This window comes from Megalops cyprinoides, chromosome 7 (assembly GCF_013368585.1).
Source record: "Megalops cyprinoides isolate fMegCyp1 chromosome 7, fMegCyp1.pri, whole genome shotgun sequence".
Classification (NCBI taxonomy): Eukaryota; Metazoa; Chordata; class Actinopteri; order Elopiformes; family Megalopidae; genus Megalops; species Megalops cyprinoides.
The window spans coordinates 6080506-6093376 of NC_050589.1; the positions used below are offsets into that span (position 1 = coordinate 6080506).

A 12871-nucleotide genomic window follows, 5' to 3' on the forward strand; every position below is an offset into this window, starting at 1 on the left:
AGTATGCTATATTAGTAGTATTATTTTTGTTGTTGCTGCTGTTATTTGCAACCTTAATCAATCTGTACATTCTTCATCTCAGACAAAGTATTGTGAATATTGCAAATCCTATCAGCACTCCCTGTGAGTATCGCACCTAATGATTTACATAGAAATTAGGTCCCAACATTGATGAACAGAGTTCCATTATTGTCTTCAGCAAGAACTGCAAAGTGTCAGAAAGGCTAAGCCGCATTAGGCCAGTGAAAACAGGGCATATGTGACCATCTCCGGCTCCTCTTTCAAATTGACTCTGAATAGAGATACAGTTATTAACATCATTTACCATGACCATTTAAGATACATTTATTAAGAAGTCCCCAGATACTTATTTTCTTTATCTAACCTACTGTCAAATGACTAATATACACTGTACTGTACCAGAGTGCCAATACATGTTATTAGCTTTACATACAAAGGGCAGCTTGCTTCTTAGGGTCCAGTATGCAATGCGTTATGGGAGCAGACATTGCGCCACAGGAGGAAATTACATCATTCTGAAGCGTCGACAGGAAGGGCTTCGTTTTTTCGGCGACGTTGTGTTCCAGTTGCGTGGAGCATATATTTCAGGTTAGTTAAATTGTTTAATTTATTGCATCTTCGTGGAACTTTAGGTTAATCTGCGCCGTATAATCAGATCCGATATTTTAAATTCAACGAATGGGCGGAAATAATGTTATTAAAAAGTGACTGTTGGCTACAGCTAGATAGCTGTGATGTTCAACCTTAAGCTAATGTTAGCGGCATGATAGCTAGCTGAGTTAGGTAGCTGTTTGTAGTCAGCTAAGCATCTGTATGGTGATATTAATCTATTAACCACATAGTTACAGTCAGTAGCAGTTACATTTATACTAAAACACATAAACAAGCGCAAGTGAATCAAAACAAATCATCATTAGTGTCGTCGCCATTACGTTAGCTAGCTAGTTAGCTAGCTGGCTAGCCTGAACAGCGGTGATCTTTTAAAAAAGGCGGCTTGTTTTTGTTTTGAAACCGGCTACCTAGTAAGCAAAACGGGATTGTGAGAACAGTGTGTTGACCAAAAGCTAAAAAGTTACCTAATGATGCAATTTGTTTTGACCCACTTGTTATTGTACTATCGTAGTTAGCAGCCTTAATATTTTTTAAACAAGAAATACTGAATTCCCGGCTAACTAAATAATCTGGCAGGTAGTTGGTGTAGCTCCCCATTGACATTTATAATTTCTGCAGATGAGCTTTAGTGGATGACTTGTTGTGCTCTATAAGATACCCTTACCTAACTGGTTATAAACATGTATCCTTTGACTGGTGTTAATTGTTTGTTTTATCCCTTCCCCGTTAAATTAGTCTCGGGATGGCTGTCATATATACTGAGCTTTAAAAGAAACGGATCACTTTTTCTTACCATAATCAAAGTTGTTATGAGGAAAATAAAGAAATTTAATTTGTTTTGACTGAAGTGCGCTGACATTTTATAGAACAGACCAGGTATGGATAATATTTGCCATCAGGACAGTTGGTCAGTTGTGTACACCGTGAAGTTTACAGAGAAGCAATTTGTGGACACCTTTGGAAACCATACATTCTGGACTCGTGGACGAGTTTGCAGAGGCTCTCATGGGATTCTGTCTCATTGCAAGAATTTGATTTCCGCTGGTCTCTGGGTTCCTGATAGTACTCGTTATCTGTGCTTGTGGGCGAGGTGCTTGGTGTCCGTGGCGCAGCCGCCACATTCTTATCTTGCGAGAAGGCGGTTGTTACTCAAACTGCATGAGAACGTGCTTTTGTCCACTGTAACGCTCACTGTTTCTGCAGGATGTAACCCTTCTGGAAAAGCAACAAGTGAAGTTATACGATTTTATCAGTTTAGAGCTGCACAGCCATAAGTTGCCACAAGTACAGTTGTGACTGTTGGTCTTGCAGACGGTGGCCTATTAGTGATGGACTATGTCAAGCTGTAATATCTTGTCAGGTCAGAGATTGCTGACTTGGTCCATCCCCAGCCATGCTGAGGGCTCAAAGAGTTCAGGGGAAGCGGAACATATTGGTTCCTTTGGTTTTATTTTCTCGGTTTCCAAATGTTTAACGCACTGTTTCAAAGAAGAAAAATGTTTCCTCTCCACCTTGAAACGGAACTCATTTGCACTAAAGCAATTGAAGTGCGTATGTTATTGTTTATTTATCTCATCACCTGTTCACATTCACCTTTGAGTATAGAGGTGAGATAGCTCTCTTGCAGAAGTCAAAGTCACTGGAGTGTCCCATGGGTAATCATGAACAATCAGCTGATCAAACTTACAGCAAAGGCTGCACCAGATATTTTACACATTTTTTCTACAAATATGCACGTAATGGTTGATGCATTTTTTGATGATGAGTATGCAATTGATATTTTCAATACACATGTTCATGTTTTCGTTTTTGGATCGATGTTTTTACTTGTGTGTTTATTTTTACCAGTGAGAGTGTGAAGGTACTGACTATGGATAGGAAACCAAGCAGATCTCAGGTAACCGTGTAGAGATAAAAGGCTGGCGATAGGCATATTTTACCAATACCCCTTTTCCTCCCCTCACTCTCCCTCAGAGGAAGTGTTTCTCCCTAAGAACACGTTTGATCAATGGCTCATGCCCTTATGTAAGGTTAGTGTGTATTAATACAGAGCATTGATTTTTTTTTTCCCCCCCGAAACCCTCTTCCTGACCAGCTCCCAATATAAAATGGAATGCAATGTTTGCATTCGTGCATATTAAATTGTTAGTGGTGTCACTGGTGTGTATAAATATGCATTATAAACTTTGTTAATTTTGCCACTTTGAACTCTAGAATGCTCAAAGGCTATCATCCTTCAGCATGCTAAAGAGATGTTTTTTTTTCTCAAAATGTTTTGGATGCAAAACAAAAGTAGTATGGTTAATGTCTATAGACACACCATGTGCAAATGATATTGTGTCTTTGTTTTTTAGGGCCGCTTCCTCATCTTTACCTGCTGGATGCTTTGCTCTCTTGTCTTGCAGTTGGAGGTCAGTTGGTGCTGATGGGGGACGAAAAGGACACCTGGAAAGTCAAAACGCTGGATGAGATTCTTCAAGAAAAGAAACGCAGAAAAGAGCTGGAAGAAAAGTCAGACCCCAAGCGCCAGAAAAATGTGAGTGTGTTCCCTGTGGCGGAGCGGCACGTCAGGTCTGCCTGTAGTTAAACACGTTTGAATTCATTTGACCAGGTAAAAGCTGTCTTCGGTTGCAAGGCCGAGCAACTCAATTCACTGTCTGTGGGTGGGGGGCATGACGGTCCGTGCGGATGTCTGATGACATTTCATTGGCTGGTGCAGATGTGCCTGCTTCCTCCCTTGTCTGACCTCGTTTGGGGGCGTGTGTTTCTGCAGACGGATGAGCGGGACTCCAAACGGGACACGCTGGAGGAAGGCGAGCTACGGGACCACAGGATGGAAATAACGATCCGTAACTCCCCGTACATGCGGGAAGACTCCACTGAGGACAGGTAAGCTCCTGCACCATTGGCAGAGACTCAGCCCCTGTCATTCTGTGCCTCTGAATGTAGGCCGTGTCTGCGGATGATAATAAAAGCATCTTTCCACTGCTTCTTTTCCAGAGGGGAAGAGGACGAATCGCTGGCTATCAAGCCCCCGCAGCAGATGGCGAGAAAAGAGAAGTCTCACCACAGGAAGGAGGAGAAGAGAAAGGACAAGAGGCGACACCGCAGTCACTCCACGGAAGGTGAGTGACTCCACGATCTCTCTTTAGAGTGACGCTGCTGTTTCAGAGCCCCTGTCGTGAGGCACAAGCGTGACACACGGTCTCTGCTGCTTTCCTGAGCAGGGAAACACATGCGGTCGAAGGACAAGGAGAAGGAGAAGGAGAGGGAGAACGAGAGGAGGAAGAGGCAGAGGGAGGAGCAGGACAAGGCCAGGAGGGACTGGGAGAGGCAGAAGCGCAGGGAGCTGGCCAGAGCTCACTCACGCAGAGAGAGGTGACCATACTGTTCTTACTCAGAGCCCGCTCACGCAGAGAGAGGTGATCATGCTGGTCTTCCTCAGAGCCTACTCACGCAGAGAGAGGTGACCATGCTGGTCTTCCTCAGAGCCTATTCACGCAGAGAGAGGTGATCATGCTGGTCTTCCTCAGAGCCTACTCACGCAGAGAGAGGTGACCATGCTGGTCTTCCTCAGAGCCTATTCACGCAGAGGTGATCATGCTGGTCTTCCTCAGAGCCTACTCACGCAGAGAGAGGTGACCATGCTGGTCTTCCTCAGAGCCTACTCACGCAGAGAGAGGTGATCATGCTGGTCTTCCTCAGAGCCTACTCACGCAGAGAGAGGTGACCATGTTTTGTGTCATGTGACCCACCACCTCCATGGAAACCGCACTCTTGTAGTTTTCGGTTGGCCCAGCAGGAATGGAGGAGGTTTCTATGTGTTTCGCATCCATAGCTGTCACTGTTTTGAGATGAGGACACTGAGGTGTTTTTTAATCAGTAATTTATAAAACTAATGACCTAAAAACACATCAGCAATAGCTTTTAAAAAGAGCAGTCTTTCTGTTCATCATGTGGGAAAAGTGGTCACTGAAGTCCAGTATGAGGGCATGAAACACATGACTGCTTTAAGTTTTAAATTGGTATATATGTATGCACACTCGTGAACGTTACTCGTGGAAATCTGTGCCCTTCATTGTAGCTTTGTAAAACAGACTTTTGTTTAAGATGACAGTATTAAACAGAAAATATAGATCTGAGTTGCGCTGTGTGTGTACACATGCATGGATGTTTGTGTGTGTGTGTGTGTGTGTGTGTGTGTGTGTGTGTGTGTGTCTGTGTGTGTGTGTGAGAGAGCATTTGTGTACATAGGCATGCCTCCTTTGCACACGCCGTATTTGGCCTGCTCATGCTAACCATGTGCTGTGGGGTGCCTCGTTTGAGTGGCTTTTCACTGCACACTGGTTTTACCTGCTCAAGCTAACTGTGTGCTGGGAGGCAGGTCCTCATTTGGCCCGTTCATGCTAACGTTGTTCTGGGGGTCTGGGCTTGTGGAGCCCTCCTGACAGGCTTCCCCTGTCTGTCCCGGCATGCAGGGACCGGCTGGAGCAGCAGGAGAGACAGCGGGAGCGGGAGAGGAAGCTGAGGGAGCAGCAGCAGAAGGAGCAGCGTGAGCTGAAGGAGCGGGAGAGGAGGGCGGAGGAGCGGCGGAAAGAGCGCGAGGCGCGCAGGGAAGGTCAGAAACTCCCGCACGCTGTCAGTCAGACACCCGCTCTCCTGATGAGAATGAGCTGGACTACAGTCTTATTAGCTGCTGAAGGACTGGTGCCGTTGCTGTCTGTAACTGTACTCAGTAGGTCTGAAACAGAGATTTAGAGAGAGGGGGTCCAGGGATAGAATGTAATGTAACGTAAATGAAATGAATGTAATATAACCAGTGGTAAAAGGGCTGCAGTGCCACTGCTCTCTGTAACTGTCCTCAGTAGGCCTGAGACTGTAATTTAGAAAGATTGGGGTCCAGGGGTAGAATGTTGATTAACTGATAAAACTGGGTGTTAATGTCACATATCCTGCACTCCACAGTCCCCTCCCACCACCGCGGGCTGACGGACGACTACGGGGAGAAGTCCAAACAGAGCCACAGCAGCCGCAGCCCCATCAGGCCCCCGCGTGAAAAACCAGAGCAGAGCGACCCCCGCAGGATAGGTGAGGCAACTACAGCCAGCCTTCAAGTGTTGCACCCACAACACTGACAGCAAGGTTCATTTCCATGTTTGCCACTAAAGCCTGTGAAAATAAGACTTGTAGCTTACTGAAAAACACACCCCGTGAGTCTTTCAGCCTGGACAGGTGACATAACAGGAGAGACATCACACCTGTGGAATTATGTGGAATTATGCTCCTGAAGTCTGAAACTGTGGATCACTCCGAATGTCGCAAATAGAGCACACGCTACATACACAAACAAGCAGTGATTTTGTTTTGGGGATGTTTTTGAGGAGAGCCAGGCGAGGGCCGGGTGGCGGTAAAGGTGCGCTGTGTTTTCCAGCTGTGAGAGAGGAGAAACCTGAGGACAGGGACCTGCTGTCCGACCTGCAGGACGTCAGCGACAGCGAGAGGAAGACCAGCACGGGCGAGTCCTCCTCAGGTACAGCCCGCCCTGTGCCTGCGGCCGCCAGCGCCTGAAAAACCACAGGCCGTGAAACAGTGTGAAACACTGGAGAATATTCCCATGACTCTTTCCAGCTTATCTCTCCTGTATTTGTCCTGTGGCGGAAAGGATGACACTTAAAGACAAGAGGTGTGGTTTCTCCCTTCCAGGATCAGGGTCTGGCTCCGAGGAAGAGGAGGAGGAGGAAGAAGAGACCAGCAGCCAGAGCGACGGAGAAGAGGAGGAGTCCGGCTCCAACTCGGGAGGCTCGGAGCAGAGTGCAGGTAAAGGCGTCCTGTCTGATTTCTCTCATTACCGCCACCTACCTGTGAACACTGTGCTCTGAATGTGTGGCAAGCAGGGCAATGCGCTCACTGGAGTCTCTTCCCACTCAGATGAAGTCAGCGAAGAGGAGCAGTCTGAGGAGGACTATGAAGAGGAGAGGGAGAACGGAAACCACATTCCTGCTGGTAGGCTCTCAACCAACTGTGTGGCGAGGTTCCTCCCCAAGCTTACTGTCCCACATTACATTAGATTACATTACGTTTCATTGTCATTTAGCAGACGTTCTTAGTCAGAGCAGCTTACACACTTATCTGTTTATACAGCTGGATAGCTGGATATACTTTGCACTTTGTTCAAGGGTACAACAGCAGGTGGTGAATTGAACCAGCACCTTTTGGTTATGAACTATGCTCTTTACTGCTACACGACAGCTGTCCACGTCAGAGGATCAATGTGCTTGCAGTTTAGCCTTCATAATTCCTCTTTGCAGACAGGAATGTAGGGCTGAGACAGGTAAGCAGAATAAGTAGAATATGCATTAGAAGGGCGTGCTTTGGGACACTGGTGGAGGAGCAGCTTCTCAGAGATGGTTTGGTGTGGTCTGCAGTGCCGGAGTCCCGCTTCGACCACGACACAGAGGAGAGCGTGGAGGAGGAGGAGCCGGAGGAGGTGGAGGAGGGCGAGCCCACGCCCCAGTCCCGCTCCCACTCCGTCACCCCCGACGACAAGTACCTCCCCGACTCGCCCGTCATGTCCCCTGTGGAGCTGAAGAAGGAGCTGCCCAAATACCTACCTGCTCTCCAGGTGTGTGTCCCGCAGAAGGCTGGGGGAGCGTTCCTCTCCTACAGCTAACCTTTATCAGAGACTGACTCTTAAATCTGCCTCCTCTTCACTCTCAGGGGTGTCGCAGTGTGGAGGAGTTTCAGTGTCTAAACCGAATAGAAGAAGGGACCTACGGGGTGGTGTACAGAGCCAAGGACAAAAAGACAGGTATGAAGTTGTCTCAAAGCTAATGTTCCTGCTCAAGATTCACCTCCATCACTTTCAGCCAGATGAGTGGGATCTGTAACGTTGTCTCTTGTTTCAGATGAAATAGTGGCGCTGAAGAGGCTAAAGATGGAGAAGGAGAAAGAGGGCTTTCCCATCACCTCTTTGAGAGAGATCAACACCATCCTGAAAGCGCAGCATCCCAACATCGTTACCGTGAGGGTGAGTGGGAGGCTACCAGGATGCTTCTGTGCAGCTCAACATACCAGATTCCTACTTTTGCTCTCTAGAGCACAACACAGGCCCTCCGCAACTTACCGGTGGAACTAGATAAAATGACGGAATTTCCCTCCCCTTTTTCTCCGTGTGTTCTATATTTAGGAGATTGTCGTGGGGAGTAACATGGACAAGATCTACATCGTGATGAACTATGTGGAGCATGACTTAAAGAGTCTGATGGAGACCATGAAGCAGCCCTTTCTGCCAGGTGAGCAGCTATCTCGCACTGGGGTCCAGGTCTCCTAGCCCAGCCTGTAACACCACTCTCTTAATTCCGTCTCTTCATTCTCTCCCTCATTCTGTACTCTGCCTCTCTTGCTCTGTTAACATGTACCTGCTGTACTCTCATTCTCTCTCACTCTGTCTCTCTTGTGCTTTTTTTTTATCTCTTCTTTCTCACACTCATACTGGGGTCCAGGTCTGCTAGCCCAGGCTGTAATGCTGCTTTCATTCTTTGGTCTCTGAATTTTCCTTCTCTCGTGCTGAGCTGTCTCTCTCTCTCTCTCTCCCTGCTCCTCTCTCACATACACACTCCCCCCCCACACACAGGTGAGGTGAAAACCCTCATGATCCAGCTGCTGCGAGGGGTACGGCATCTCCACGACAACTGGATCCTCCACCGCGACCTGAAGACCTCCAACCTGCTGCTCAGCCACAAGGGCATCCTGAAGGTAGGGGGCGCTCTCACCCGCAGGAGCCCTGCAGCAGAGCTGGGACACCCTCTCAGCCCGGTCACCCCGCCTTCACGTTCTCTCTGTATCCCGGCTTTCCTGCAGGTGGGAGACTTCGGCCTGGCGCGAGAGTACGGCTCACCGCTCAAACCCTACACGCCGGTGGTGGTGACGCTGTGGTACCGTTCCCCTGAGCTGCTACTAGGTGCTAAGGTATGACCCCCTCTTTAGCGCCCTCCCTGACACGCCACAGTGAGGCTTCAGAGGCCTGGGAGGGGAGTTGTGGGTTGATTGTTTAAAAACCGTGACCAGCGAGCTTTGTATCACAGTCATTTCAGCTACCCCAGGCCGCCTTTATGTGGCAAACCTCAGGAAATGTGAGTGTTGAATTACAGCGCACGCTTCCTTTTCCTGTACAGGAGTACTCCACAGCTGTGGACATGTGGTCCGTCGGCTGCATATTTGGAGAGCTCTTGACCCAGAAGCCTCTCTTCCCTGGAAAATCTGAAATCGACCAAATCAACAAAATTTTTAAGGTACCTCTTGAACTGTTATACACGTGCCCTTTCCCTGCCTTGAGTTCAAGTGAAGTGCAGTGAAGTGTGTGTCCACTAGGTGTCAGTGTTTATTTTCATAGATCGGATGCAAGGCAGAGGTGAACTGATAATAATCAGCAGTTGTGCAAGCTGGTTAGCTAACCGTCAAAACAGTTCTTTCAACTGGCAGGAGCTTCAGTTCAAACATGTTCAGTCAGTGAATAGCTTTGTATGATCTTGTATGTTCAGATATCTTTTTGAATTAGCACAAGAAAAACCCTCTGCCCCCAAAGACCCAAATCCCCCCAGTTGATTAGATGACTTGCTGAGCTGATCATGTGGTTGAGGATGAGCCGTAAGTCTCTGTTTGCTGGCTGGGCTGTTCTGTAGCCGGTGCGCTGTTTCCTCAGCAGGGTGTTTGCTCACTGGTGTGACATGATGAGGAAACGGTCGGAGCTGCTCCAGCTCAGTACGCGCGCTCGCGCGTGTGTTTCTCTTCCCTCCAGGATCTGGGCTCCCCCAGCGAAAAGATCTGGCCGGGTTACAACGAGCTGCCCGCGGTGAAGAAGATGACCTTCACCGAGTACCCCTACAACAACCTGCGGAAGCGTTTCGGGGCACTGCTGTCTGACCAGGGCTTCGACCTCATGAACAAGTGCGTCTCCACGGCCACCTGTGATTTCTCAAGCACACACCCGTATGGGGAGGTCCCTCCAGTGGTCCACTGTAATCCCTCACTCAGGGAGTCTGAACAGGGTTATGAACATGGCTTTGTGCACAGGGCCGGTTTCAGGGCAGTGTAGCATAGTCGTAAGAAGCAGGGCTCGTAACCAAAAGTTTGCTGGTTCAATTCCCCGCTCGGATACTGTTGCTGTACCCTTGCGCAAAGAACTTAACCCAGAATTGCTCAGTAAATGTCCAGCTGTATAAATGGATAACATGTATAAATAGTAACCTGTGTAAGTTGCTCTGGATAAGAGCGTCCGCTAAATACCAGTAATGTAGAGTAATGTCGTGTGATTCAGTTTATCTTTGCGCGATAAATTATTACCCGTCTCAGTGTCAAAACGGTGTTTCTGGACATGCCCTTTGATATCTGCTGTTGACCGCTCCATCTTCATGGTGTGAAATTAGGTCTTTTGCTTGCATTGTGTGATCAGTGGGGCGTGACGGTAACCAGAAACATGAGGGAAAGAGTGTCTTGGCGACACATCAGAGTGATCCTCGCCTCTCTGCGCCTCCCTGCTAGATCTCACAGACAGCCCTGCAGTGATTTCTACAAATATTTGCTGAGGAAAAAAAAAAAAACATGAACTGTTCCCCTAAGCTGAATATCTAGAACAACATTAGGAAAGTAGGTTTCCTCTGCTGAAAGAGGAAGCATTTGATGTTTGCTGGCAGCTAAAGACACAGCATTAAGCAACCATTTGGCTGTGAATGGACATTTTAAACTGTCTAATGTCCGTTCCAGTGACTTGTATGTGGCCAGATGTTCCGGATCACGTTCTGTGTTCATTAATTAAGACGCCTGGCTGTTATTGTAAGTTAATGGGGTAAAGGTGATCGGTATTGGAAGAGCAGTCACAGTAGCAGCATATCTAAAATGCATGTATATACACAACATTCTAAAAACTTGAGATTTAAAACTGGTTCCAAGCTTGTATAAATTGGGAACATTTTGTACTACAGCGTTGCCCCAGAAATGGCTTTTTTTGGTATGGTATGAGCTTTGTAATTTATTAAACTCTAATAAACTGTGTGAACGGGCGGTCCCAGCTGCGTGTCCTTGAGGGGAAGGTTTGACCCGTGCGGCGAAGGTGAGGCGCAGCGGCCGCTGATCTGAGGTCAGCCTGTGTGGCGCGGGGCTGGCTGACAGACATCGCGCTCCCGCTGCGAATATCACACTCTGGTGTGGCTCCAGCTCTGCGGCGAGCTAAATGAAACCCTGTCATTTGGGGCCAGAGCGGCCGAGGGAACCGTGCCCGGGGGGACCGGGCTGACTGTGGGTAAACAGTGGGTTCTGGACGGAGCCGCCTGGGTTGTGTGCTGTTCCTGGGTTTTATTTGGACTGTCTCGGCGGGGGTGCGGCGAGCACTGTTGTGGTTGGCGGGGGGGTATGGGGGTGTGCGGGGGGAAGGGGGGGGATCCTCTAGCCCGGTGGTTTGCAGACGCTGTCTCGACAGCAGCTGTCTGGACTCTGGAGCAACAGGAGCACAAAGGAAACTCCCCGATTTGTTCTGTCTGCTGCTGGCGGACGTACGTTGCCAGGGCCTTCTAATGGTGATAACCATTGCTGTGCTGTCTTAGCGTGAGCGTGCCATGCTAACCAGCTGCATTATGTCTTATTGTGGGAGTGTCATGCCCACCGATGCTGTCCTGTTTTAGTGTGAAACCATCATGCTATCCAGTTCTGCTGTGTCTTAGTGTGAGCCTATTATGCTAACAAATTTGTGTGTTAGTATGACCCTGTCATGCTTAACCAATGCTATCGTGTCTGAGTGTTAGCGGTGATGGTCAACCTTCTTACTTATTCCCTCACCCAAGGTTCCTCACCTACTGCCCCAGCAAGAGGATAACCGCAGAGGAGGCCCTGAAGCACGAGTATTTTCGGGAGACGCCTCTCCCCATCGACCCCTCCATGTTCCCCACGTGGCCGGCCAAGAGCGAGCAGCAGCGGGTGAAGAGAGGGACCAGCCCGCGGCCCCCCGAGGGGGGGCTTGGCTACAGCCAGCTGGTGAGGGCTCCACTTCACACCGTTCACTATGCTCCCAGCTCCTGTTTGTTTGTCTTGTTAAGAGCTGTCGCGGGTGAGCTGAAATGCACTCCCTGTCAGAGTCGGCTAACCCGTGTGAATCTCCGCTCCTTCCCTGTGCTCCTCTAGGGTGACGACGACCTGAAGGACACGGGGTTTCATCTCACAACCACCAACCAGGGAGCCTCCGCCGCCGGGCCAGGGTTCAGCCTCAAGTTCTGATCCGGTTCTGTTCCGTCACAGCCCGGATTACAGTTATTTTGAGCAGACTGACTAGACAGAAAGGGATCCGGAGTTACCAAACGGTTTCCTCCCCCGCCCACACCCAACCCACCCAATCACTGCGCAGGGGGGACGCTGGGACGCCCAATCAGTGACCAGCGCTTTGAAAGGGGGCCGTACAGACGACAGGGACCTCTTGCCTTGTTTGAGAGAGGATGCGAGGGACAGTTGTCCAGAGAGCACGAGACAAAACGAAATGTGATTTCTCCCGTATTCCTGGAAATGCCCGGATTGGGGTGTGTACGGATCACGTTTTTTAACACCCCCAAATGGAGGCTGTTGTGAAAATTTCCATTGTGTTCCCCCCCTCCTCATTGGTCATTCCTACCTGCTGGTCTCTTTAGTTCTGTAAACTACTTCCTAATTTCGCTGTATTAGGTTTATCGCTCTTGTGCAGATGTATTGAAAGAACAAACCAAAAGACAGAAATGGCATTGTGGGACTGTTTAGTTCTTATTTTGTCTCTCCTTTTTCAGCTGTAGGTTGGGGGGATGCCGTTTACTGGAGAGTTCTGTGATTTTGAGTTATTGTTCTTTTTTTTAGCACTGAAATAAAATGGTCTTCTTCAGTAGAATAGTTTCATTTCTGCTTCAGCTGACTACACAACTATATTGGCTGTCACTGACATGGAAAATGTATTTCTTAAAAAATTAAAATTCTCAAGTTTGTTTGGAACCTGTTTCTCATTCTTTTTCGCTTTTTTTCTGAATACTGTCAGAACTATGTAGCGAGCATGACATTTTATGACAAGTTATTTGTGTAATTATGTGTATACACACACATATATATGTGTTCGTCCGGCCCTGTTAGGATTCAATATGAAGGAAAGAAATTTGCTAGAAAAGAGAAGTTGAGCAAAAAAACAAAAATCTAGCCTTGAATCAAACTCAAAGGCAGCGGTCCAAACATGATA

General features: G+C 48.3%; 1 protein-coding gene across 1 annotated transcript; it reads left to right on the top strand.

Moving 5' to 3' along the window:
• The first annotated feature begins 551 nt into the window (after window positions 1-551).
• Window positions 552-12576, top strand: cdk11b (cyclin-dependent kinase 11B). Its single transcript, XM_036532820.1, has 20 exons — window positions 552-609; window positions 3039-3169; window positions 3407-3522; window positions 3634-3758; window positions 3861-4011; window positions 5085-5251; window positions 5599-5721; window positions 6065-6163; window positions 6337-6450; window positions 6562-6636; window positions 7059-7255; window positions 7351-7441; window positions 7539-7660; window positions 7820-7925; window positions 8267-8388; window positions 8494-8601; window positions 8808-8924; window positions 9431-9579; window positions 11469-11658; window positions 11806-12576. Exons 2-20 carry the CDS (start codon window positions 3059-3061, stop codon window positions 11896-11898), a joined length of 2376 nt encoding a protein of 791 aa, XP_036388713.1. The 5' UTR covers window positions 552-609; window positions 3039-3058; the 3' UTR covers window positions 11899-12576.
• Window positions 12577-12871: the final 295 nt, after the last annotated feature.

What these genes read in the sequence shown, in the direction of transcription:
- cdk11b (XM_036532820.1), top strand. Translation starts at nt 3,059, where the DNA reads ATGGGGGACGAAAAGGACACCTGGAAAGTCAAAACGCTGGATGAGATT. An exon ending in GAAGACTCCACTGAGGACAG is followed by an intron (nt 3,523 to 3,633) that starts GTAAGCTCCTGC and finishes CTTCTTTTCCAG; the next exon opens with AGGGGAAGAGGACGAATCGC. An exon ending in GGCTTCGACCTCATGAACAA is followed by an intron (nt 9,580 to 11,468) that starts GTGCGTCTCCAC and finishes CCCTCACCCAAG; the next exon opens with GTTCCTCACCTACTGCCCCA.